A 25,855-nucleotide genomic window follows, 5' to 3' on the forward strand; every position below is an offset into this window, starting at 1 on the left:
CTCGTAGATAATAATACCACATCTTTTGCACCCCTAAATAACCACTCCATCACGAAATTTGAGCATGTGGCGTACTGGGAAGCAAAGTTTGGCTCTCCAATCGTCAGACTCGGTCACGGCGATGAGTGAACTTGAAGATGATAGCATTTGCCTGGCATGCGATTTTCTCCTGCGAAACAACAGAGACATTGGTTACTCGCATTTCTCCTCAGCTTGGAGATCCCTTGACAGTTCGGATGATTTGGAAGGCATTTGGGGCCCAATAAAGATTTCCATCGCTGAGTTTGAAAGAGAGTTGATAAATCACGGAACTGGCAGTGGTGTACAAGCAAGACCAAAATGCGCTTTATTCCAACTTCTTCTAAGGGCCATCGAACTTTCGTTTGACCGCAAGGTATCAGCAAAATATCTGAAAGACGACGCTGTAGTGCTCTCACTCCTGAAAGTTGAGAGAGGCTTCCGGTCCGAGAAGGGTGCCAAAACTTGCAAGATCGGAATTTCGGATACCGAGCCTCTTGATAGACATAGATTGGCAGCCGATTTTGGTTAGGAGAAGATTCCAGTCATGTTATGTGCTTTTATATAGCTAACTGGAGCAGCTCCACAGTTGGCCGAGCAACCGTATTCCAGCGTTGTTCGGCCAGATCCCAGCGGGCCCACAGCGCTGAAGAAGATAAAGCAGTGGATCGAAAAATGTGAGACTGAATGCACCCATTGCAATGACATCGCAGCACAGTCCTCGACTTCATATCCGACTCGTCTGCTCGATGTCAGTCAACCTCCACTTCGGCTGGTCCTAACAGCAAGCCTGAAGCCGGAAGAGCGTCTCCCGTACGTCGCACTAAGCCACTGTTGGGGAGGAAACAGATGTTTCACAACGCAACGTGGCACCATATTCAAGAGATTGTGTGGTTTTGCGATGGCGGATCTACCAACCACTTTTCGAGATGCTGTTTCGCTGACCCGAAGCCTGAATATACGATATCTATGGATCGATTCACTGTGCATCATCCAAGACGATCGACAAGACTGGAGGATCGAGAGCTCGAGGATGTGCGACATGTATTCGAATGCATACTTAACGATTGCGGCAACCCTGGCTTCTGATGACAGTCAAGGATTCCTACGACACCGCCAAAGCAAACTTGCTTGCATTGATTTGATTTATCCGGGCCAAGAGACGATTCGGTTCTTCCTTCAACCAGACAAAGCAAGCAATGGCTATTACAGTGACTCATGCGATGGTCCGCTTCACTCGCGAGCTTGGACTTTGCAAGAACGTTTGCTATCCCGTTGCGTCTTAGGCTTTGCATCGAATCAAATGTATTGGGAGTGCCGTGGACATAAACTACAGAAAGAGTCTGGTTACCGTAGCACCCCTCCAGGACACTTGAAATTGTTGCGGCCTTTCAAAGTCGATGAGGACCTGCTGGGGCTCTGGCATGGGCTGGTCGAGGAGTACAGCGGGCGGAATCTATCGGATCCACGGGATAAACTGGTGGCTCTCGAGGGCCTTGTGGAGCGATTTGCAGCAACGTCAGCTGATACTTGCGTCGCTGGTCTTTGGAAGCGGCACCTGCTCGATGAACTTATGTGGAGACCTTATCCTGGAGGCTCGTACTCTCACCCGGCAGTATATCGCTCACCATCCTGGTCGTGGGCATCTATCGATGGACAGGTTTGGTACCATGAGCAAAAAGAGTGGCGAAATGTGAGCCATGCCCTAGTGGAGGAGATACATGTCGAGAGTGGACGTCCAGAGATTAAATCAGGCTTTATCACTGTTCAAGGAAGTTTACTTGACCTCGGGGTACCAATTGACCGTCAGCAGGGTTCGAACGTTATTTGCGCGACCATGAATTGGAACCCACTCCTCGAATCCAACAGTTCCACAATGGTTTCAATTCGATGTTCGGCAACCATTGATGTTCTATTGGATTCCAAAGAAGACTACTCAATTCATGCGTATATTACCACTGGTGTAATTCTCAATATCCAAATACAATCACAGGAGCGCCATAACAACTTGGCAGGATTCGATAAATGCCGAGCAGTGGGATTGCTCTTACGACGTTTAGGGCCGGAGAATGGGTTTTACACTTCAACGCACCCTCCTCAAGGCTTTGCAAACTCTTCTCCAGAAACTCTTGGTACATTTGAAAGAATTGGCGTGTTCGAAAGTGAATGGCTTGATATGTGGACTTTGCAGCAATTATGCACGTATGGCACGAGGCGTGAAAGAATCAAAATCATCTAGAAAGTCGCTACCATCCCTGGAAAGGGAGGAAATTGAAAAGTTGAAGATTCAAACTCATTCCATGGACTCAAAAGCCGCACTAGCTAAAAGAACTTGATCCCCCAGACTCGGTATTGAGAATACGCTCGCACCCTCCTTGCCTTATCCTTTAGCATTGGTCTTAGGGGGACCATTGGCGGTGAAGGATTAACCTTGTTACCCTGTTAGTGGAATCCCGTCGCTATTGTGCAGACTGCATTGACCATTTCGTCCTTTATCATAGCAGCATCAGGATGTAGGTCACCTTGTTCCTAGCCATATGCAGCGCTGGCTATAAAGAATTGTCAACCGCATCGATATCTAGATCAAAAACACCCCCTTGAGGAATGAAATCGAGCAGCAGCCGCAGCGCTGTGACGTGGTTGTGCTGGGCCGCTAAGTGCAGTGCTGTCCGTCCTGTGTTATCCGTCGCCATGGCATTTGCTCCCTTATCAAGCAATAGTTGTACCACCGTATTACGCCCCTTCTCAGCTGCCTGGTGTAGCGCCGTCTCTCCTTCAGAGCCTACCATTTCCGCGTCGGCCCCCCTGTGTAGTAGTACTCGCGCTACCGCCTCGTGCCCATTCATGGCTGCCAGGTGTAGCACCGTCTGACCCTCCCAATCTACAGCTGCAACATCGGCTCCTTTGTCTAGTAGCAGCCGCGCCGAAGATGTCGCTACCATGAAAACGTCCCTGTGGAGACAGTACCTGCGTGCTGCCACTGCTAGGAGACGGGACCCTTGTAAGTTAAAAGTGGCAAGGAAATGGCGGGATAGTGGGAAATGGGTGGGAAATGGGTGGGAAATGGGTGGTGAATGTGGCGAGAAAAATGTATGGAACAACAGCTAAATCATACGCAAAGGGTGGTGAAAGGGTGGTGAAAGGGCGTGAGTTTGAACGTCAAGCCCTCAGTGGATCGATAGAGCGGCTGAGAAAGCGAAACGTCCCCGGAGCAGCTAGGAGGTCGCCACCGCCAAAGCTATCCGGTAAAAAAAAAAAACAAAAAAGTCCCCACTCGCTCCCCAATGGGGAGCGTAACCCGATTCGGGTTTTCAGCCAGCTAACAAAATGGAAATCTCTCCCAGCGTGAACGAGTAGCGTTCAGGAGCGTTTCACTCGGCTCATGCTCTTAACAGTAAGCTCCAAAAAATTTTACGAATGAAAGAAGGCGCATGCTCGCTAACGTGGGAAGTTGAATCATGGCCGGAAGTTAAATCAGTTTATCCCAGTCTTCCGAGCCAGAGCTTCAAAGTTCCGGCCCCCGTGGCATCCTAACCTTCAAAGAAAAATGGTGGCCAGTGTCAACTCCAGACTGGGACAACAAAAAAGGCATCGGTCACGGCAGGGGAAATCAAGGGTTCGATCTGGCTGTGTAAATCAAATAAAATGTAGAAATACTCCGCTATAATACATCGTTTTCCCCCGCGTCCTTAATGGGATTCGATCTCCGTTGAAGAACCAATAGATGCCCCCTCTTCTATCTCCCTTATGACCTTTCTTCCACCGCGCCGATCAAAATCAACCACCCACCACCAAATCTCTTTCCCTGAGAACAGGTTAGTTGCCATTAAGCCAGAGCAAAAAAGACGTATTATCGCTATGACGGAAAGATAGAAGGGATTTGCAAACCTACTCGGCGAAAAAATAAGACCCTGCTGCTAAACTTATTTGTACAGGGCCGACAAGTCTTTAACTTGCAATACTTGCACTCAAAGATATACCAATGAGGGCCAGAGTGGCACATGGAACAGACCCATTGAATGAGCGTTGATTCGGATTTGAGGAGGTTGAATGAATGGTTACAGTAACCAGGAAGAGCCATTTTGAGAGTGATGAGAACGTGATCCGGATAAAGTGTGATATAGAGAGGCAGGATCGCAGTTTTGAAGCTTCGAGCTGAGACACCAGGGGGAGGACCAGAATATCCGGAGTCCTTTATATCTCCCAATTTATTAGCTGGAAGCTAGTCACTGAAAGAGACTGTGTGAAAGATAGGGGGTGGAGACACCGAACCATTTTCCTCAACACCACGACCCCTAATTTGCACTTTGCTTGACTCATTTCAATGCAGGTTTCAGGCGTGAAGACACACTACTCACCTATCCCCCTCAGTTACACAATCAAGCTGGATCACTTGGACCTGCAATCTGGCTAATTCGAAGGAGATTGGCGTGATTATTAACGTCATTGCTTGAATTTACATGTTCAACCCTCTCAAATCAGAGGTGGTAAATCTTGTGTCTCCATAACTCCAAAATGCTCTCTAATTCTCAAATGTTTTAAAACGTAATAGAATGGAGCACTTCTCTTCTCGCATTTCCATCTTCCCCAGTGAGTTCTGAGCAATACAGATCTGCTGTTCGCATGTGCTGTCCAGGTACATGCTTGATGAGTCTCAATCTCGCAGGATCAGGTATGAATCCATCAATCATCCTCAGTTCTTCCTTGTCCATTAGCCACTTCGAGATCTTCGCAGCAACTGGTGTATCGAACCATCCTGCTCTCTCTGTGCACTGATGTAACAAGTCAATAGCTGCTCGGCGTACCGTGGGCTCTCTGCAATAATGTGAAAGGCTGAATAGTGAAGCACCTAGAGTCATGTCGAAATTGAAATTCACCTTTCTTGTAATCAGCTCGTTCGCCAGACTGTTAACGAGGTTGTAGTCCAGTAAGTAAGCATTGGTGTACATCTCGCTATCTGACGGACCTTGTGAGATTGTCCAACGGCAAGCTAGAGCTCTAATCATGAGGATGTTTGCTAGCAGGTATTTCTTCGATCCAGGCTCTTGTCTAGAGCTTTGGAAAATAGGCTCGAATGAGCGGAAAAACTGCTCTATGGCAGTCCTGAACCCTTGTAACTCATGCTTCGAGTACTGGGCGTTATTTCCATCATAGCATGGCGGAGAGTGTTGTTCTCTGATATTTTTGATGGCGTGAGAGTATAGGACCCGCCGCATAACTAAATCACAGAATCTGTATGCCTCGTTAACGGATATAAATGGGCTGCGGGTACTTGGAAATACTTGTGGTGCTTTTCGATCGGGTTGAAGACCCCTACAGAGTAGGACTTGGTAGTCTAGACGTTGGAATGCGTCTAAGAGGTCGTTGTCAAGGTAAAACGACCGAGATGTAACGTTCCTTACATTAGACCACTCATCTGTCTTATCTGCTGGCTCTTTCTGTTGTTCTGCTGCCCATTTAAGCAGAACCGCTACGCCAATTTCCGCTTGCGTAATCGCGTCCTCGTTGTTGCCGATGTATGTCTCGAAGCAAGTAGTAAGAAGGGTAAAGATCAATACGAGTCGAAGACGAGACTCTGAATAACTTGCTTTAGCTTTCTGCATGAATTGGTATATGGCTTCGTCATATCGTTGTAAGGCGAAAATGTGGTGACCTTCACTATCTACCGTTGTATCTGACTGAGCATACTAATGGAGAGCTTCGATAGCGATCACTGCGTTCATAGCCCATTCTTCCTCATGGCAAGCTTGGGGTACGATGCGGTCCCAAAGGGAAGACTCGTGATATCCAGATAGCTGGGCAGCCGTGCTCTCTAGGAAGATTGCGAAGTATTGATGCTCAATTGTGTTCTTGAATTTAGGACCTGCGGATGGCTGGACAACGAGTTGGTAGGAAGTGGTGGGGATGGCGTGTGCGTATTCTTCTTGGCTGCTTGTGGTTTGTCGTGGTTGCGGAACAGTTTGGGGAGCAGAGGGTTGTCGTCGGCTTGAATTGGGGAGTTGTTGGACTCGGACGGTTGTTACCTCATCGCCGATGGAGGAAAGGGAGGAGGAGGACCGTTGAGTTATTTCTACCCAGGATTAGCAGAGCGTCTAGGATGGGGAGGGCATCTTACCTTTATTCCGTAGCGGTAGAGGAATTCCTGATGAGCGTGCCATGTTTTCTGACTGATCGCTTTGCGCTAAGGCAACTTGCCGGGGCAGATTGTCGTTTTGAAGAGGAGGCATGGTGGTGAAGGTGGGGTTGGAGAGCATTCTTGGTATAGCGACTCGTGAGTTCTTGCCGGTGCTTCGAGTCGAAACAGGATTTGAGGGACGTCTTCGTGCCAAAGTATTGTACCAGTATCCATCACACTCATAGCCGGCACTCGCACACCTATCTGCAAGATTGAATAATCAGCTCGGGTTTTCTTGAAGGTATGAGAGGAGGATACTGATGTGTTGAAATGAAGGGATAAAAGAATCAAGAGCTCGAACCGCAAACAGGCTTCCTCTCATCGCATTTTACGCGTCGAATCCTGCGACAATCTGTCAATAAGAAAAGGGCAAGGAGAGTTAGCCCAACTTCGAAGACGTACTTGCCTAGACGTTGGTCAGTTCTGGTCATGTATCCATCCCGAGAGTAAATAATGAAACTCACAAGTTACACAGCCAGATCGAACCCTTGATTTCACTGCTCTTGAGCGGATGTTGGTCATTTTCCTTCGAAGGTTGGGATGCGACGGAGGCCGGAGTAGAATCATCAACAGCCATCCCTGCGAAGACGCGGAGGAAAGAACACGAAATACCCCGCAAATAGTGGCGCATTTCTGGAACATCTAGGGTTCACCGAGAAACACCTGCAGCCGTGAACATTTGCTTCCAGAAGATTACTGAAAGGGGTGAATGAATCTCTTGTTCGTTAAGGAGTATCACAAGATGCCAGTCTCGAGCAAATCATACTCTGATTCTGGGACTCAAATTTCAATTCACTGTCATCAGCCCTATCGTGGAATCACCCAACCGCTTCAGTGCGTTGCACTAGCACCCCCATATCGGCCTGGAAACTCGGAAAAGAAAATCAAGGATATGTCTCATTGTAAGAGTCAGTCGGTGGGTCAAGGCCGATTATAGGAGATAGGGGGAGCAGACCTGCCGCGGACACGCCAAAGGGGACCTTTACCAGCGACGGCTCCGGAATTACCGTGCTTTTGATGTCGACGCTATCTCATTGGCTAGGTAGCAATACGAGGCGCGAAGCATTCCCGGAGATACATGTGGCTGGTCTTAATGGTAAGCAAAAGGAAATCCAAAACAGATCATCCCTCTGCAGAGTACCCACTGTGCAGCGACCTCCTCCCAAGTTGAGATGAGGCACATAAAGCCACGCCTTCATGATCGAGTCTAGTATGAAGGCACAGCGGGCATATGTGGGGTGTCCACTTGTCGGAAGATCCGCCATTGGGCCAGGAACTCCCTCTCCAAACAGGACGCCATAGGTCGCTTTTGAAATTGTGCCGCCGGTGTGGGAGTGCATGACACCTGGTGGAAGCTAGTACGGATTTGGGGGTATGGAATAAGACCGGGGTTTATGTTCCATACCCCCAAATTCAGCGACGCGACAAACTGGACCTCTCTCCTCGACTCCCCTCTTCCAAAGCCCAGCATGACTGCCAATCTCGTCAAAAACGATTTCGACATCTGCTCAGAGGATTCTCAATATGCCCTTCATGGCGAAAACGAGAATGCAATACGATTTTCAACAACCGTCTCTCTACACGCTGGATTCAAATCTGTAGTATCACAAGCAGGGTAAGGAATCCAGAGCCATTCGTGTTCAAAGCTAACAATTCATTGCAGAGTTGCCGTCACGAACAGCCAAATCAAGACTGACTAAGCATTATACGAATCAAAATCAAATCAAATCAAATCATGAATATTCATGATTCGCCTTAACTAATCGATTTTTTTTGACACACTGACTCCAATATATATATTAGCTCGGTACTCTAAATGACACAAGCGAACTTGCATACCCTGTGTTGTTTCCTTCCAGCGAGGGGTCTCCTTGAAAGCAGTCATAAGCAGGACAATCTCTTTTGGAAGAAGAGAAATATCAGGATTCCCATTGAAATCTATGCTCATACAGATTGATTTCGATATATTATCAATCGAATAAAGGTTTCTCTGTAAGAACAGTACTCAAAAAAGGTTATACGCGAGTCTCTGCATCGCTTCCTTGTCTGATATGAAAAGCCTTTTAGTTAAGAGAGCCAAAATTTCCTCCTTCGACAGGCTCACCGGCCTGTCACGATAATACTTTGCATGTGCATGTAGGTAGTTCTGAAAAGTCTTCAACTTTGATCCGATTCTGCTATCTAGGGTAAACGATGGTTAACTATATAGTTAGATCGGCTACTCCCGATCGCGAATAACTTTTTGTATTTCTATTAGATTTTGAATGCGATTTTTCCTGATTTAGAAGTGTTAATATTTAACGTATTTTCAGCGTATGTGAGGTTAATTTGCTTCGTGGCGGGGTAAAGTGCACGGCCAGGGTGGTTAGAAATGGTTACCCATCGTTTACCCTAACTGCTATCCTCCTTTTAGTTGTGCAAGGTAGTAATCGAGGTTGATTAATGTGGTGCGATACTTCTCATTGCGGGATGGAGGTTTCTTTAATCTCAAACCAGCCATCTTCTCCAGAAGTCGTTCGCTGAAAGATTTCTTCAGTATAGAATCTTCTTCCATGGTTGAGAATAGATGGGCAACAAAATCCGAACAACAATGCGTTCGATTTGGTCCAAAAAATTGCTGGCTAACCCGGCTGAAGTATGGCCAAGAGATGGCTTGCTATGCTGGCACCAGTAAAATAATCCACCATGCGGGCGTTCTCAAAAGAGGGGTTGCTGCCTATCTGCACCACCCCACATCAGGCTGTGTAAGCGCCAAGCTAAATACCAGGAAACTGCAGCAGTTCGTATTTGAAAAAGCCGTACGCACAGCCTTCCTGTCTGCCCAAGCCACAAATTCTAGGCACTGCAGCGTCTGCAGTGGAATGTGGGCGGAACAGTCTTTACCTACTTGTGCTTCCATTCTTTGATATCATTTCTTGTGTCGAAACAGCTCCAATATGTCGTCGATGGAGCCGGAAATCATTGTCGGAATTGACTTTGGAATGAATTTTACTGGTGAGTACTCCGAATAATTGGCATCGTCGTTGTTTCTAATCTTATGCCTTCGCAGGTGTTGCATATTCCAATAGGAATATGCTGCAGCCGAAGGTCATTCAAAAATGGCCTGGAAAACTTCACGAATCCTCACGGAAGGTGCCTTCGATTATTCGCTATGCAAGCCCTGGAGTCGATCCTGAATGGGGGTTTCCCTGCCTATTTAACGATGATAAGAAAGAGTGGTTCAAGCAGTGGCTAGATCCAGAATTTTTGGATCAGCTTCGGACCGCTGAACCCGAAGCAGATCTTCCCTCCACTGCAGAAGTCAGAAAATGGTACAGAGACTACATGCGATGCATTTACCTCTACATCAGTAGCGTGCTTCAGACCCAAATTGGTGCCTGGGATTCCAAGCGTATTGAGTTTCTCTTCAGCCTACAGTCTGTCCGACCCAAACACGACAAAACGGTCGCTCTTTTATGCCCATAATAACTTTTCAACCACAACCTTCATTAATTTATACTAAGTGATGCGATTATAGAATAGAACCAGGCGAAAAATACCTATTAATCAGATTTTTGATATAATTTGTGGTTCATTAATAATTAAGGCCTAAAGTGCACGGACCCTTTTTACTTTTTTGATTTTTCGTCATACAAAGCGCAAAAATATTTGCTCGCTAAGGTCACGTGAGCCCGGACTTCAAGGAGAGATTAGGGCATCTCACCAGCCTTATTATTAATAAAATAATAATAATTAAGCCCTATAATCTTAATTGAACCTTCCTAAGTACTAAATATAGCTTTTTCTAGTGCCATATATTATATATATATGGTGGGACTATAATTAAATAGGTTTCAAGCTTACTTTTAGCTGAACTAAATCCATAAACCTAGCTTCTTATTTAGCTACCTTCTTTCCCTTCCTTTTGCATATTATCCCATTCGTCCATTACCTTTTTAGATATCGTTCTATGGCGTTTTTGCTTCTTTACGCACCAAGCAGCTTGTTTAATACTTAATCCCTTCCGATATGCATCTATCCAACGGAATATACGGTTGCAAAACCTCCGCATAGTCTCAATCGAACAAGCTTCAAGTGCCTCTACTACCTTAACCTTAGCATCTGGGAAGCTAGAAATAGTATTAGTATACTTATATTATAATATAAAGATAAGAAACTTACTAGTCTGTGCCGTAAGTCTTTGCTCTTGCTATGCGAATATAAGCTTCTCCAAAATAATCGTCTCATTACCACCAATAATAAGCTTCTGCTGAACCCAAAAGAGAGTTGAATCTTCAAGCTCTAATTTATCGCTTTGTTCAATATCTGAACCATTAGAACCGTCCTCTATATTAGAGGGTTTCCCATGCCGTTCGTCAAGAGTTGCTTGGATTGCAGCTTCTTCAGCTATGGTGAGAACTGTAATTGAATCAAGAGTTGAATCAGCTCGCTTACGCTTCTGAAGGCTTACAGAGGTAGCCATTGGAAGTATATAAAAGGGATAGTTGATTAGGTTTGTGGTTGTTGAGATATTAATATAATTATGGAAGAGCGGACAACCTGGGGGGGCAGTCACGTGACAGCCAAAGTTAAAAAATGACCATACAAAGCGCAAAAATATTTGCTCGCTTAATTACATATATTATAACTCCCTTAATAATAAAGATATTATAATTTTGAGACTATAGAATTGATTCCTAGCGTATATAGTATAGTTTTAATTAATACGATTTATATCAATTAGTATTGTGGTGGTTTTTATTTTTTTTTGTCGTGTTTGGGTCGGACCGACTGTACCTACCACGTTCAGATCACAAGCAATCAGTACAAGCCTTCGAAAACTACTTATTGAGGCTGGATTCAGCCAAGGACGCCATACAATTGAATTCAGTCTTACAGAATCGCAAGCTTCAGCTGTCGATGCTGCGAAAGATAGTTTGCAAACTTTTCATCATGGAGATGTTATGCTTGTATGTGATGCTGGAGGAGCTACGACCGATTTCGCTCTTCTCGAACAAATTTCCGATAATGAAGAGAACCCGAAACTTCAAGAATTGGCCACTATACCAGGTATTGATGTGGGGAGTACAAACATCGACTTGGCATTCGAGGAATTGGTCGATTCCAGGCTTCGAGCAGGCGGCGTGCAAGTTGCCGAGAACACTGCGTGGACGATGATGCATAGTCCAGAGTTCCAAGAGTGGAAATGCAGCTTCGGAGATCCTTCGAATAACGCAGTTCCCAAATTCCTTGTTCCTGTCCCGCAGCTCCACGAGTCCGTATCGAACAGAGCGGCTGGCATTGAAAGAGGCGAGATGGCTTTCTCACAGTAAGTGAAAGACCAAGAATGTTATATATTCTGACCTAGATACTGATACTTCTTACTAGTGACGACTTCAGAGCACTTTTTGACCCCCAGGTGAATCGAATAATAGCCCTAATCAGAAATCAGTTAAATACCAGCGTTCCGCAGAATAAAGATGTGGTAATTCCAGCATATGAATCTTCTTGTGGTATCCTGAACTAATATTTTCAGAAATATCTCATTCTCTCAGGTGGCCTTGGGAGTTCACCATACCTTTTTTCCCGACTCTACCAAGAATTTGTACGGTACAAGCATCTCCATGCACCAAATCTTGAGATTCTAGTGTCTGCTGAGCCGTAAGTACAGATATCGGATTGGCAATTGAAATGTTAATGCTGAGACCCAACAGCCAATTAGCTGTCTGTAGAGGCCTTGTCATTGATCGATTGTGGAAAATCAAGACGGGGAGGAACATTCTGATTGGGCGGATATGCCTAGCATCTTACGGCATTATGTGCGATATGCCATATAATCGGAACAACCCACTGCATATTGGTCAAGAAATTTACAAATCTCCTATTGATGGAAAATTACTGGTTAGAAATCAAATCCTTTGGATGATAAAGAAGTTAAGTATAGTGGAGATTCCTTGCTAGCACTTCCTGATTGGAATTAGGGTGAAATGATGTACGTCGGTAAAGATGTTACACATGAATTCGTCCGTATCGTGTGTCGGTTAAAGGATGGAAATGCTGCGAACAAGACCAATATGATATGGAAAGACAAGGTGATCATATCTCATATGGAAGCCGACAGCTTGCCTGGAAATTTTGCGAATGGTAAGCTCAAGTTCGTGGTCTTGAGATTATATACTGACTTGTTGAAGCCGATTGCCACGTCTTGTGCACCTTAACCTCCGACTTGTCCAGTGTTAAGCTTGACGACTTCGATCTCGCGAAGGGACACAGATCTTGGTTCAAGAGAATCACTCCCAGGGACCAATACAGAACTGCAGTACATTAAATTAAGGTTCTCATTGGACCCACAGATATTAAATTTGAGTTGTGGTACGCAGGTCGGCAATATAACAACTCCAATAGCATTCGAGTAGATTGGGAAGAAGGGGCAACCTTCTCTGCTCCAAACATAAATCGGGATGCACCTTCCAGCATTCTGTTGGGCATTAGGCAAAGGAGGCGCACAGCAGAATCTGTACGCCTTAAATTCTTTACTAGTGCTGCAAAAAAGTCTCAAGTCATGGACGGGCTTCGAAGACAGACCGTTGGTTATCCCATGCATCCTGAGGACGGCCTGAAACAATATGTCCAAAGCGAAAATTCAAGAACAACCTCAGAGGTAGTAGAGCGCAATTTCGACGCTGAAGATGAAGATTCAGACCCGGAATCTATGTCTTATTCCAGCGAAGAAGAGGATCGAGGCTCATCAGCTTTTCTAAATCTCGATCACGTCCATTCGTTTATGTCTAGTGGGGATACTTTACCCAACCGGCGTGATCGCTTAAAATCATTTTTGGAACCCAAACCAGCCAAGGAAAAAGAATTTCCAATTATCGAAAGATCGATTCAGTTTCCAAAGAATGATTCCGCGACGCAAAGTGAAGTTGCTGAGGATATAAACGAGGAAAGAAGTTACGGCCGCATAGATTCTTCTCATGTACAATGGAACTATCTCGCCAATATTCAAGATCTAGGGAATCCATCAGAAGTCAAACAGCTTGAGCCCGAACCCGACCAGATGATGTCTACGGAACAGGAGACGAACATGGATTTAGCATCCGAGCCGTGTAATAATGGCATTGAAATCTACTTCCTTGAACAAATACTGAGGGGCTTTCGAGCAAAACTGTCGGGATTTATCTCTGGAATTATTTACCGTTCTACCAGCTTGTTTCTGGACCCTGCTATCCCCGCAGGAGCTCATAGACTGAGGTGGAGTTGTGTAAGACACCTATCCGAGACGGTAAACCAGAGTGCTAACACAAAAGGGTACAGAAGTGCGGGCATATGTCTTACGATGACTTCATGCAACTTTCAATAGATGGTCTCCCACAAATGTTAGAAGAGCTAAAAAATTCCGGCTCTGTGACTGCTGCAAGCATAGAAACGGGTACTGGCAGTACTGCTAAGGGGGCTAGGACTTGGCCTTTGCTGTTAACTCTAGGCCATCGACTACAACGATCAATATCTCGCAGACTGAAGAAAATAAGTCTACCAGTCTCCGAAGTTCAGGCACTTTCAACCAGCCAGAGTCCGCACCAACCGAGAGCTGATTGCAAATTTCTGCAAGTATGTGTGGAGAAAGGCCCTTATTCGACGAGGATGCATTATATCGATGTCTGCGATAAAAAGACCGATCGGGATATTTTTCGCACCCTCAAGAAGGATTACAAGGTGATAAGACGTGAGTTAAATAGCTTGCTATTCAAGATACATAGAATCGACTTTGTAGAGGTAAGTGAAATTGCTATCCATAATCATAAACCACTAATCAAAGAGGTCTAGTTCCAACTATATCCAAAAGAACTGGTCGACTCTTTGATTCCAGATCGACTACCTCCACCTGCGCCAGATAACGTCGAATATGAATACCTTCCAATGCCGCCTCAGACCCAACCACCAGTCCCGCAAAAGCTAATGATGCATCTATGGCACTGCAGAGATGAATTTGCACCGGGCGACTTTTATTCCAAAAGATTCCCTAAGAAAAAGAAACAGCCATGCAAATTTATCCTTGATGACAGCCCTACAGCAAATCTAGCTTGGGGCCTTCACATGGTGGAGACTCTAAATATGTCTTTAATTATATGGATTCTATTTGGTCTTACGGCGGTTTCGGGATTGATCTTTTGCATTTCTTGGAGTCTTTTGAGGAATGATGTTTCTGGGGCCTTCACAGTTTCTTCTTATATCACTGCTTTGATGACCTTACTTATAATGGCGGTAATGAGCGTCTTTACTAGAATTTGAGCATCGTGTATAGCTAGTAGTGATGAGAATGTAGACCTGTGGGGAATTTTCACATCATCAGATTCATGTTTTGCCCCACTTATAGTACATTGTAAAATATAGATATCACTTCGAAATCAGTTAAAATTGCGAATACATGCCGATACAGGCTTTCCATTACATGCTCTATCGACTCAATGTTTCCTCCTTCATATTCATATTCTTTACTGGTCCACTTGAGCCACTCCCTCTAATTAGTCCTATAGTCCTACTTCTTGGATTGTCTTTCTGAATGCTATAAGTCGCAGCCTGGTAATCTGGGAGCAATGCTACGTGATGATTAATGATTACAGATATTCTTGGCATGGTTACGTCTGTAGGTTACCAGCTGCAAGAGTTGCCGAATTCTCGAGCTGAGAGTTTCAGAGGAGTTAACTTTAGCAATAACTTCCTCACCATAACTTCAAGAGCCCTGGTGCTTCCGGGGGTGCGTGAGTTGCACTTTGCCTACCTACTTTATTTACGGGGATTGATGTGATTTAGGGGGGAAATATCAACGAGGCTCGCTTAGCAGCCCCTTACTCTTAGCGAGACTCGGCGATATGCGGGCCCAGGGCCCACTTTAACATCATACGATAAATAGTCCGCTGAACATCATGAGACAATCTGCAGAATAGAACGGAAGGAAGGACCGAATCAAAGATTCTTCGCTGCACATATCAGCAGATGCCTTATCATTCATGCAGAAATATCCTCAGGCGAAGAGGACGCACGCTAGGAGCTCGTAACCTCAGCTATTTAAAGGAGTTCCTCGCCTTCACACATCAAATGCTTCCTCACTGAATAACTTCAATCAAAACTAACTGAAATTTCTACGAACAGTCAAGCAATAGCTGGTACATATTTATGGGCGAATATATGGCACATTCAACCTTCACTGTCGGCAACTACCTCGCTGAGAGGCTAGTACAAATCGGTATCCGCCACCACTTCGTCGTCCCCGGCGACTACAACCTCATCCTCCTCGACAAGCTGGGTGGTAAACTCGACCTCTTCGGAAAACCCGCCCTCATTGAAGTCGGCTGTGCTAATGAGCTCAACTGCTCCATGGCCGCCGAAGGCTACGCGCAAGCCAATAGCGCTGCCGCCTGCGTCGTAACCTACAGCGTCGGCGCCCTCTCAGCGTTCAATAGCACCGGGTCTGCCTACGCTGAGAACCTTCCTCTAATCCTCCTTAGCGGATTACCAATACTAATAATACAGGCCAATTCCATCTCCTGTACTATATACTCGGGACGAGCAATTTCACATATTAGCTCGAGATGGCGAAGAAGATCACCTGCTATATAGTAGCCGTTGACAGAGCCTCAGACGTATCCCGTTTAATTAACCGCGCAATCCGCACTACACTCCTCTCCAAGAAACCAGTATATATTGAGATCCCTACTAACCTAGCCGGAGCACCCTGCATGCGTCCGGGACCCATCAGCGCTGTTATCGACCTGGCACCTACTAATCCCGCGGTGCTTGCCGTAATAATCGGCAAAGCAGCCTCCTACTTGTACGGAAAACTCAAGCCTGCGATTCTCGTGGGCCCGAAACTTCGGCATGCAGGTCCTGAGGCTAAAAAAGCGTTACTAAAGCTTGCGGAGGCGATAGGATATATAATTGCCGTATAACCTGCTACTAAGGGTATATTTCCGGAAAAGTATCCGTAGTATATAGATATATTTTGGGGATAAGTTAGTATACTTGCTACAGATTCGATTATTAACTGGGCAGACGCTATTCTATGCCGGGTGCCTTCGTACTGCGCTAAGTCACGCTGTGTGAAACCTGCCTTGCGCAAAGTCTAAAGGCCATTAAGCAGCAGCTGGTAATTCAGCTTCTCACCACCAATTACCACCCCGCTCTGCCTGGGGAGTTGCCTACTGTAGTAACCCTTAGAAAAGCTGGGCCCTGGGCCAGGGAAAAGATGGGGCTCAAATCCTTCAGCTCAACTTTCGTGCGCCCGCCTCCTCAATTCCACCTCTTCCGCCCACCGAGTACGATTTATCTCCTAAACAGTATTCCAAAATAGAACTCACACTGGTTTCATTCCTCGCCACCCCATTCGTTCGCTACCCGAGCCCGCAGAGCGGCTGTTTATTGGACGTACGGATGAAAAGAGGAAAGTCAGGCCGACTTACGAACTGCCTTTGGTAACCACCAACCCTTTTTCTAGTAGGATAATCAATTACAACAGTAAAAAATATTTCGCTTTATATAGTCTTTATCTACGAATTTGTGGCCTAGAAGATGCCATTTGACGAAGAGCGTAGAACTACGCAGACAGACAACAGGGCTGCCTACGCAGTAAGTTTGTCATTCGCAGCTAGTGGCCTGGTATTTGCGATCATGCACCGCCTCCACTGAGAGAGGCGCATGCCGTCTCATCTCCTTCTAGCAGAAAATTCTGCCATCAGTCAATCGTTCTGCTTCCTATGGTTTCGGTAGCACAGCCCACAAAGGCGCTTCTACACAATCATTAGCCGAATCACGCACTGCCCAATTCCAAAACTCCACTCAGCACGATCCCTGTACGGGTGACCACAACGACCAAAACCTTCTATGACTAATTGCCGCAAAATCAAATTTTGCCTCAACCATAACTTGCCCTTATTATCCCACTTTTAATATATCGCACGTATTGGATCATACTCAGAATGCCTCCAAAGCTTAGTCTTGAGCCTTACAAAAATAAGGTTCTTAGTTGGGTCTCTGAGAAGCTTATATATTCCGAGATTTTAAGTAAAATCAGGGTAATTTTATATATAGAATATAGCTTAACTACCCTCGAGCGTATTCTTAGGGCTTGGAATATATTGCGTAATAGGAAGAATAGATCTTCTGAAATTAAGAGAATTAAATTATATATCTCTAAGTTATTTGCGGGCAATTATAATAATAATATAATTCTTTAAGTACTTTTAGTTAAGGGAATACCCCTCTACTGCTAATAGCTTGCGTAATATAGGCTAGATCTTGGCCTTATTCGGAGAATAATAATAGAGGAGAGAAAGTAGAAGTACTAGTAGCTTATAGGTATTATATAAGAGAAGCTAGACTATAGGGGAATTAAAGGCTATAAAGCAGGCTTAATTAAGATATACTTCTATTAAATAAGGGTTACTACTTCTTGCAAATTGATCTATAATATTATTAAGGGCCTAGATAGTAAGAGCTATAAGTATTATATAAATAATATATAATATAAGAAGTAAGAGATAGTAGTTAAAGGCCCGGATTAGAGGTAGTCTCTTAATTAGTATAATAAGCTAGCTCTATAGAGCTTCCAAATCTATATTACTATTAATATTTATTTTTATAATATTATCTGGTATTATATAGATATTTCTAATTATATAGTATATAGTATATTTAGCTAGTTCCTTTAAATATTTAAAAAGCTTAGCTATTACCTTCGAGTAATTCCCTCTAATAAAAAAGAAGAGATCTCTTTTATTACTAAAGTCTAATATACTCTCTTTTATATAATAATACTAATTCTTTCTTTTAAGAAGATCTATTACTTTAGAACTAGTATAAAGAATTAAAGAATCGAGTTTTAATAAAGTTAATTTAAGAAATTTCAGCTATATTACTAGTATATTTATATTTATATCTATTTATATAATTCTTTTATTTAAGCTAATCTAGTATAGAACTTTTTTTAAGCCCTTATAGTAGCTAAGGACTTTAATAGTACTTTTATAAACTAAATTACTATACTAGCTATTTATATATCTATTATATAATATACTATAGTATTATATATAGATATATAGAATTACTACCGGATCTGAAAAGATCTAAAGAGAAAATACTATATAGTAGATATTTCTATATTTCTCTATAAATATATAGCTATTAAGTAATATAGGCTTCTAGTAAATAAGAGGCTTTTAGCTGAATTAGAGTAAAATTATATTAATTAAAGTAAGTTATTTCTGTAATTTCTTTCTTTTTCTAATTTAGGTAATAGCTTATAATATAGCTTAATTTAGGGGCTTGCGTAATTCTTATTTAAGTAAATAAACCGAGCCCTAATATCTTTTTACTACTAGTTTTTCTTTTTAGCTTTAGGGCCTTTTAGTTAGCTAGACTATAAATTTATCTTTATATACTAAGATTATTAGCTATAGATATTAATAAGTACTTGCTATATAATATCTTAATATAGTATAAATTATAGCTTATAAATATTGAAATTAATTCTTTAAGCCTTATAAAAGAAACTAGTAAATTAGATAGTTCTAGACTTTATATTAAGATATATTACTGCTTTTAGCTTACTATATAATATTATATTACTAGTAGAAACTCAAGCCTATAGCTAGAACTTGTCTTAAAGATTAAAATTAATATTAAAAAGATATAATAAAACGGATCTTGCTTTAGGTAGCTAATTTCAGAAAACTAGAAGTTTATAGAAACTATATAATTCTAATAAAGAGAGATTAAAGAAGTAGATATTAGTAGAGAAAGTAATTTAAGTAAGTTAGATAAGAAGAAGTAGAATAAAAAGCAGCTAGATAAGAGGGACTTATTAGAGTAGAAAGCCTAAAAAAAGAAGTAAATCTTTATTTAAAGATCTTACTATATCTTTATCTTTATTATATAATTTACTTGTAATTATATCTTTTTTTTTCTTTACTTAAAAATATTTTTTAGAAAGATTTCTGGCTTTCTTTCTAAATATCCTATATATAGAAATATTTTTAATAAGCCTAGCTAGTTCTAGTATAAGTAATATAATATAGAAATTCTTTATTTACCTGATTTATATAATTTAAGACCTTAGTATTATAGTATTTCTCTAGTTAATCTTATAGTATCTTTCTCTATATTTCAAAATATAAAAGAGACTATTATTAAAATTTTAAATAGTAATCCGGTATCTTCTATTAATAGCTTTTATTATATAGCCTTTTTTTCTTCTCTTCTATTACTTATAGAGCTCTTTACTAAGTTTTATTAAGCCCGGGCCGAGCCTAAATAAAAGGCCTTCCTAATTAAATAAAAGAAAAAGAAAAAGGCTAGATATTTTTCCTTTATATTATATAATATATAGATTACTAAACTATATCCAAATTACTCTAATTAGATTAAATTAAGGCTAAAACCCTCTAGAGCAAGCAATTCAAGCCTATTTCTCTTTATATTTACTATCTAATTATATAGGCCAAAAATTATTTCTTATATAATAATTATAGCCGGTTTATATTAAGCTTCTATTATTATTACTATTAGAAAAGAGCAGAAATGTCCGAATACTAGCTTCTTTACTTTTTCTTATTATTTGTAATTTCAGATAGAAAAATTCAAGTTTAGGTCTTAAAGAAAGATTATATAATTAGCTTTCTTTAAAGTTTAAGGATATTATATCTAGTTATTTAATAAAGAGCTTAATTCTTCTTTTCTTATATCTTCTTAGTTTTATATTCTTAATATATATATACTTTTCTTATTTATTAATTATATAATACTTATATTATCTTAAAAAATAATATTAAATATAAGGTCTTTAAAATAAATCTTTTAAAATTTAGATATTGAAATAATAACCTAATATAAGTCTTTATTATTAATAAGCTTATAACAAGTATTTTAAATAGAAAATATAGCTAAATATATAGTTATATAAAAAAGCTAGTTCTTTAAACCGGGAAGTATAAGATTTAGATAGCTATAGCTTAAAAGAATAAAGATAACCCCTTTTTACAAGATTTAGAAGAGCTTTCTTCTAAAGAGATTTATATAATAGAGGATCTTTTACCTTATTTAGTTATATTAGTTTAAAAAAATATTTATAAGTTTCAGGCTTATTTAATTCTATTTACTAAGAATAAAGACTTTATTTAGAAAAGCCTTTAATACTATTAAAGAAGATATAAGGCTATTTTTATATTACCTAAGCTATTTAAGCTACTATATAATAGAGAAAAGAAGTTATTTCTCTTACTTCTCTCTTTAATTTCTTCTTTAATAGAATTTACTTTTTTCTAATTAGAAGCCGTTAAAAAAGAGAAGTATCCGGTTTTATAAAGCTATATCTTATTATATAATTAAATAGCTTAAAAAGTAAGTTTTTTTATTAAGCTATTTCTCTACTTTTAATTAATATTTATTTCTAGCCTATTAAAATAGCTAAAGCCAAATATATAAAAGTCGAGCCTACTATTAAAGTAGAGCCCTCTTAACCTCTTTTAAGACTAGTAATATATTATATAATATTTAATTAATTTATATACTAATATTTCTTTAAGAAAAAACCTTCTCTAGCTAAGTTCTAGCCTTACTAAAAGAAGCTATTTCTCCTCCTCTCTAATCCGTACTTCCTGACTCTCTAGAAACTATATATTAATATATAAATCGGCAATTTATAACCCTTAAATATAAGAAGATAGCTAAAGAATATAAAAGTATACTTCTTATTAAGCTTTAAGAGTTTAAGAACTTTATAGAAAAGAAAGATATAATTTAGAACTTGGTAAGCCGTACTTTTAAGAAAAAGAGAAGCTTAAGTAATTATATATAGAAGCAAATATAATCTCTTTTAGATTTAGAAGTATTTTATTCAGAAAAATAAGCTAAAAAGTAAGTTAGAGCAGATTGTATTCAGACTAAAAAGAATTAAGCTCTGGCTAAAGGAAAAATAGAGAGGGCTATTCTATTTATTTAGAGTATATTATATAATAGAAGAATTAGAAAAATATCTATAAAAAAACCTAAATAAATTAAATCTAAGGGTTTAAAAAAGGAAGGAAAGAATCTGAGAAAGAAATAAGGCTTCTTAACTTAATTTAATACTAAGAAATTCTATATTTATTATATAATATTTTAGAACTAGATTGAATTCTCTTTTTTTTTAGTTTTTAGGTATTTCCAAATTAAATTATAATTATAAGTAAAATTAAAATTAAAAAAAAGGCAAATATTAAGAGCTTAATATAATCTATTAGATATTATATAAAAGCCAGGCAATTATATAATATAATAAAAGTAGTTCTATTTATTTATTTATAATAGAAGAAATACTCTAGCCAGAATAATATCTAGGCTTTAAAATCTGGCCACTTTATATAATTTAAGAGGGTTTAGGCTATTCTCTACTATTGCCTTCTCCTCTATTATTATTAATATCTCAAGTACTATATTAGATTATATAACTATAATAAATATAGTTACTATATACTCTATATTACTTTCCTCTAGAAACTCTTAAGTACTTCTTAAAAATGCCTTAACTATTTTGGTAAATAGTATAAGAAGTTTGAGTATTAACTTGGCTACTATATTACTTAGTATAGATTATATAAATTCAGGAGAAGTAACTTATACTTATTAAATTAAGATTATATTAATAACCTCAGGAAGAAGTAGGATATTAAAGGTAGCAGAAGTATAGGGACCCTTAATTGTAATATCTAAGGGTTCTGAATTATTAATATTAAAGGTATACTTCTACTAAGGGCTACTATTAATAACTGAGGGCTGGAGCTTATTTCCTTCTATATAAAGGAAGTACTAAATATTATTGGAGGCGTTTATACAAGTTCAAATAACTAGATCTTATTAAGCTTGGGCTGCCATTATATATATATAAAGTATTATATATAAAGTATTATATATAAAGTATATATAAGGGGAGAGAGAGAGAAAATAAGTATATATATATAAGGAAATTGGAGGGAGAATTGGAAGCTGAAAGCCTATTTTATAGATATCTGGGGCCAAAAATAACTTAAATGGGAGCCTGAATAATTCAGATTAAGCTATAAATCAAGCTGTGAATTATGTAGTTGTTTGGTATAGTTCAGATGATACGGGCAAAATAATTGGCTAGGGCCTTAGAAATAGGGCTATAAAGCAGTGAATCATATAGTTATTTAGTATAGTTCAGACTATAGGGCTAAAATAATTGGCTGGGGTCTTAGAAATAGTCATATAAAGCTGTGAATCATATAGTTATTTGGTATAGTTCAGATAATGGGGTCAAAATAATTAGCTGGGGCCTTAGAAATATGGCGAAAATGGCGAAAATCAGGCATTGACCCTTTTGGTCGCTATGGTCAACCAGAACAGCGGAAGCGAACGTGGTTCGAATCATGAATGTCACCCCACCAGCAACATCATATTTACCCCACCTAGCGTATCCTTACTACAGTATTACCATCACCTCGACTAGGACGAAACCATGTCTAAGATTATTGTTGATCCCGATCACGACATTGTTTTTAGACTCGACGGATATGATCTACTAGTCTCCTCCAAGGTCCTCTCCTTAGCGTCTCCTGTGTTTGAGGCAATGTTTAAACCTCACTTCAAGGAGGGCGTCGAACACCATCTTCAACTCGGGGAGCCGCTCATTATTCCTCTGCCGGAAGATGACCTGGAAGCCACGACTCTTTTTTGTCAGATTACGCATCACCGTTCTCGTGATCTCCCTCGAACACCGAGCCCACTATGCCTAGAAAATCTGGCTATCTTCTGTAACAAATACATATGTGCAGGCTCCGTGGTTAGCTATGGCACTTTATGGATTCAGAAGCATAGCGGGTCTCGGTCACTTGAAGACCTCAGTCGCCTCTTATTGCTCGCATATGTTCTGGATCTTCCAGAGTCATTTGCAACGGTGTTACGAGAGATGCTCCTACTCAAATCTGGTCTGTTTACCTCTTTATGGGTAGTAGACAACCACCCAGTTACTCATGGCGACCTTCTCGGTATATAGGGGAATACGTCTGGCTTAGTTTACATCTAAATCATTTTAGGCGAATTTAATAATCGGAAAAGGGCACTTTTCAAAGACCTTCAGAAAGGTATTATAGACCTAGCTTCACGAATGGCAACTTATGACTGCGAAAATGTTACTAAAGCCAATGGGAGATATCTCCATTCTCTCAAGAAATGCGGATTATTTCCCTATAAAGATTCATTCGAGGCACAAAGTTTCTCAAGTATCATCGAGAAGGCTTCACAATTCCGGTCATACCGTTTGGAGAGGTGCGGGAGGCGGTGTAATTGCTATGAGTTGAACGATATGGACCTTAAGGTGGAGTTACAACAGGGAATAGAGAAGTGCGAGAAACTGGAGCTAGGTCTCTGCTTATCCTGTATCAAGACTAAAGAATTATTAAAGGAGGAAAGTGGTATATGTCTTTATCTGTGTTTCCTGCATAAGACTAAAGAATCATCGAAGGAGGAAAGTGGTGAATGTCTTTATCTTTAGGTTTATCCAAAGAGGGCACTAGGGTGAGTGCTAGACGACACAGCATTGGCACTGTGCCCAACTCTCAATAGTTGTTTATTTTTGACCTACATTTTGTACGGCACATTGCCAAGAGGTAGTACAGTAACGAGAAGTAGTGGTAAGTTACTAGGAGTATAGTATATTTGGGATACGAGAGTACATATTATAGTTGCCACTAACCAAAAATAGGAAGTCATAAACCTATCTTTATAGCTTCTGCTTTAATATCTGCCCTCTTCTTCTCATACTCAACCAACAATTTCTTCTTCTCCTCATTATATGATAACCTTTCCTTCGCAGAAAGCTCTCTGACTGCTCCATTACCATTGACATCGTACCAAGTTTCCCAGAACTCAATCAGATTCCAAGTCATGCTATCTTCCATTATATCTCGCCATTCCCTGAATTCTTCGCAATCTAGGAAAAAGTCAATATCTAAAAGCCACCAATCGTATAAAGCAGTCCCGATCCCATTATCCAAGTCGCAAAAGAATTGGAAGTCAACTATTTCCGTATACCAAGGCGCATAATCGGTATGCTCATGTATATAATTCAGCCTAACCACGTCGTCATTCAGAATCTTCGCCTGTATATAATTACGGAAAAGCTGGTGAGAGATCCAGTCCAGGGGTGCTCTGGCTCCAAACTTTCGTACAAAGAAACCTAGGGTAACGCCGATTTCCCAGGGGCTTTGTTGTTGGAGTTCTTTCGCGATATAGCGTCGTACTTCCGCAGTGGACGGTAGTAAAATGCGACGCTCTTGAAGCCTACGCTCCATTAAGGTCTGCAACGAGACCTCGTATACTACATACTTCTCGGGTATAGCCCACTCGAAAACGACCTCGTAAGAGAATTTATTGGGTTCCGGAAGTCCGCATTTTTCTGCCAACTCTTTTGCGGAATGGATCCGGGTAGTATTTTCATTTATAGCAGGTGAGACCTCTATAAATGCGATCCAAATGTCTGCTGGCGACTCGCCATCCCCATAGTGCTTGTCAAAAGCACGCGTCAAAGTGTCGATGATGCGATCACTGCCTGATACCAAGGCCGTGAGCTCTCGAATCTCTTCATTCTCTTTATTATTGGCATGGTTTCGGAACTTGGCATGATTTCGGAACTCTTTAATGAGGGCCGCGTCGGATAATGGTCCACCTTTTGGCGTCTAACCAGAGACGAATCGCCCAGTACTGAGTTTGGAGTATACTCGAGTATATATCGTACGATTAGCCATGGCTCGGCTATTAGGCGCAGTACAACGAGCATCCAAGCTCTTGTACTCCAGGTTCTTGCGGGCGTTCGGTACAAACTGCTCGATTGAGGACTACAGGATGGTGGCTTTCGTGGTGAAGGAAGAGCTTCTGGCCACAGTAGCTTGGCATCGGATGCGATAATGGCTGTCCGGTCATTAGTGGGTGATTGGTGGGTCCTCAGTCACCTTGCAACTTACTATTGATTATGTTTAATATATTGAGACTGCGAGGCTTGATGCCATCGTAGTTGTAGAGTTAATGGTGGCTGATCGGATAATGCCAGTACTGACGCCCCTCATTCTCGGCTTCGGGATTACGTACTTCCGTACAGCGGTATATATGGTAGCGGCGTGGCGTTGCGTTATTATTATAATAAAAGTTTTATACTTTTTTTAATAATTATTTATAAAAAGTAATATTAGCCTTTAAAATATTAAATATAAACTAAATAAAAAACTATTATTAAAGCTTTAGAAATTAATATATATATATATTATAATAAATCTATTATTAATATTATTTATTTTATTTAGTATTATATAATTAATAATTAATAAATTAAAACTATATATAAAAAAACTAAGAAATATAAAAGAAATAAAAGCTAATTTAATTAAGTTTATTACTAGTATTATATTTCTTTATATTTCTAAAAAGGAAATTAAAAAATATATATTTATTACTTTAATTAAATTTTTTTTTAGAAATATAAATAATATTTTATAAAAATTAAAGATTTTTTAGTAATTAAATATTATAATAATAATAAATTTGGCTATTATATTAAATATTATTTATTTAAATATATTAAAAAAACTAAAATAGCTTTTTTTAAAATTAAGCCAGGCCTAAATTCTATTTTAGTAA

General features: G+C 40.3%; 9 protein-coding genes across 9 annotated transcripts; 5 read left to right on the top strand and 4 right to left on the bottom strand.

Moving 5' to 3' along the window:
* Positions 1-685: 685 nt before the first annotated feature.
* Positions 686-1,681, top strand: K444DRAFT_505900 (HET-domain-containing protein; the record flags this gene model as incomplete). The annotated part of the gene is made up of 1 exon (XM_024873391.1): positions 686-1,681. A coding segment is annotated over one exon (996 nt), but the record flags the coding sequence as incomplete, so codon positions are not given.
* A 1,009-nt stretch (positions 1,682-2,690) lies between these two features.
* Positions 2,691-2,912, bottom strand: K444DRAFT_483721 (ankyrin; the record flags this gene model as incomplete). The annotated part of the gene is made up of 1 exon (XM_024873057.1): positions 2,691-2,912. A coding segment is annotated over one exon (222 nt), but the record flags the coding sequence as incomplete, so codon positions are not given.
* A 737-nt stretch (positions 2,913-3,649) lies between these two features.
* On the bottom strand, positions 3,650-4,099 carry K444DRAFT_601540 (uncharacterized protein; the record flags this gene model as incomplete). The annotated part of the gene is made up of 2 exons (XM_024878683.1): positions 3,650-3,823; positions 3,911-4,099. The coding sequence occupies 2 exons, from the start codon at positions 4,097-4,099 to the stop codon at positions 3,764-3,766; spliced, it is 249 nt and encodes an 82-aa protein (XP_024728158.1). The 3' UTR covers positions 3,650-3,763.
* A 457-nt stretch (positions 4,100-4,556) lies between these two features.
* Positions 4,557-6,770, bottom strand: K444DRAFT_636579 (uncharacterized protein; the record flags this gene model as incomplete). The annotated part of the gene is made up of 5 exons (XM_024884013.1): positions 4,557-4,790; positions 4,824-5,676; positions 5,707-6,088; positions 6,134-6,393; positions 6,658-6,770. 5 exons carry the CDS (start codon positions 6,768-6,770, stop codon positions 4,557-4,559), a joined length of 1,842 nt encoding a protein of 613 aa, XP_024728159.1.
* A 2,242-nt stretch (positions 6,771-9,012) lies between these two features.
* On the top strand, positions 9,013-11,699 carry K444DRAFT_601543 (uncharacterized protein; the record flags this gene model as incomplete). Its single annotated transcript, XM_024878684.1, has 4 exons — positions 9,013-9,187; positions 9,243-9,609; positions 10,917-11,501; positions 11,561-11,699. Exons 1-4 carry the CDS (start codon positions 9,130-9,132, stop codon positions 11,697-11,699), a joined length of 1,149 nt encoding a protein of 382 aa, XP_024728160.1. The 5' UTR covers positions 9,013-9,129.
* Positions 11,700-12,734: 1,035 nt separating this feature from the next.
* On the top strand, positions 12,735-14,488 carry K444DRAFT_707303 (uncharacterized protein; the record flags this gene model as incomplete). Its single annotated transcript, XM_024888158.1, has 3 exons — positions 12,735-13,436; positions 13,490-13,948; positions 14,000-14,488. The coding sequence occupies 3 exons, from the start codon at positions 12,735-12,737 to the stop codon at positions 14,462-14,464; spliced, it is 1,626 nt and encodes a 541-aa protein (XP_024728161.1). The 3' UTR covers positions 14,465-14,488.
* An 820-nt stretch (positions 14,489-15,308) lies between these two features.
* On the top strand, positions 15,309-16,223 carry K444DRAFT_620398 (uncharacterized protein). Its single transcript, XM_024881699.1, has one exon. It carries the CDS (start codon positions 15,362-15,364, stop codon positions 15,791-15,793), a length of 432 nt encoding a protein of 143 aa, XP_024728162.1. The 5' UTR covers positions 15,309-15,361; the 3' UTR covers positions 15,794-16,223.
* Positions 16,224-22,635: 6,412 nt separating this feature from the next.
* K444DRAFT_620399 (uncharacterized protein) lies at positions 22,636-23,284 on the top strand. The gene has a single exon (XM_024881700.1). The coding sequence runs from the start codon at positions 22,683-22,685 to the stop codon at positions 23,217-23,219; it is 537 nt and encodes a 178-aa protein (XP_024728163.1). The 5' UTR covers positions 22,636-22,682; the 3' UTR covers positions 23,220-23,284.
* Positions 23,285-23,931: 647 nt separating this feature from the next.
* On the bottom strand, positions 23,932-24,840 carry K444DRAFT_544211 (uncharacterized protein; the record flags this gene model as incomplete). Its single annotated transcript, XM_024876032.1, has 1 exon — positions 23,932-24,840. A coding segment is annotated over one exon (909 nt), but the record flags the coding sequence as incomplete, so codon positions are not given.
* Between the last annotated feature and the right edge of the window lie 1,015 nt (positions 24,841-25,855).

The sequence above is a fragment of the Hyaloscypha bicolor genome (assembly GCF_002865645.1).
Source record: "Hyaloscypha bicolor E unplaced genomic scaffold K444scaffold_182, whole genome shotgun sequence".
In the NCBI taxonomy this organism is placed as follows: domain Eukaryota; kingdom Fungi; phylum Ascomycota; class Leotiomycetes; order Helotiales; family Hyaloscyphaceae; genus Hyaloscypha; species Hyaloscypha bicolor.

What these genes read in the sequence shown, in the direction of transcription:
- K444DRAFT_620399 (XM_024881700.1), top strand. Translation starts at nt 22,683, where the DNA reads ATGTCTAAGATTATTGTTGATCCCGATCACGACATTGTTTTTAGACTC.
- K444DRAFT_620398 (XM_024881699.1), top strand. Translation starts at nt 15,362, where the DNA reads ATGGCACATTCAACCTTCACTGTCGGCAACTACCTCGCTGAGAGGCTA.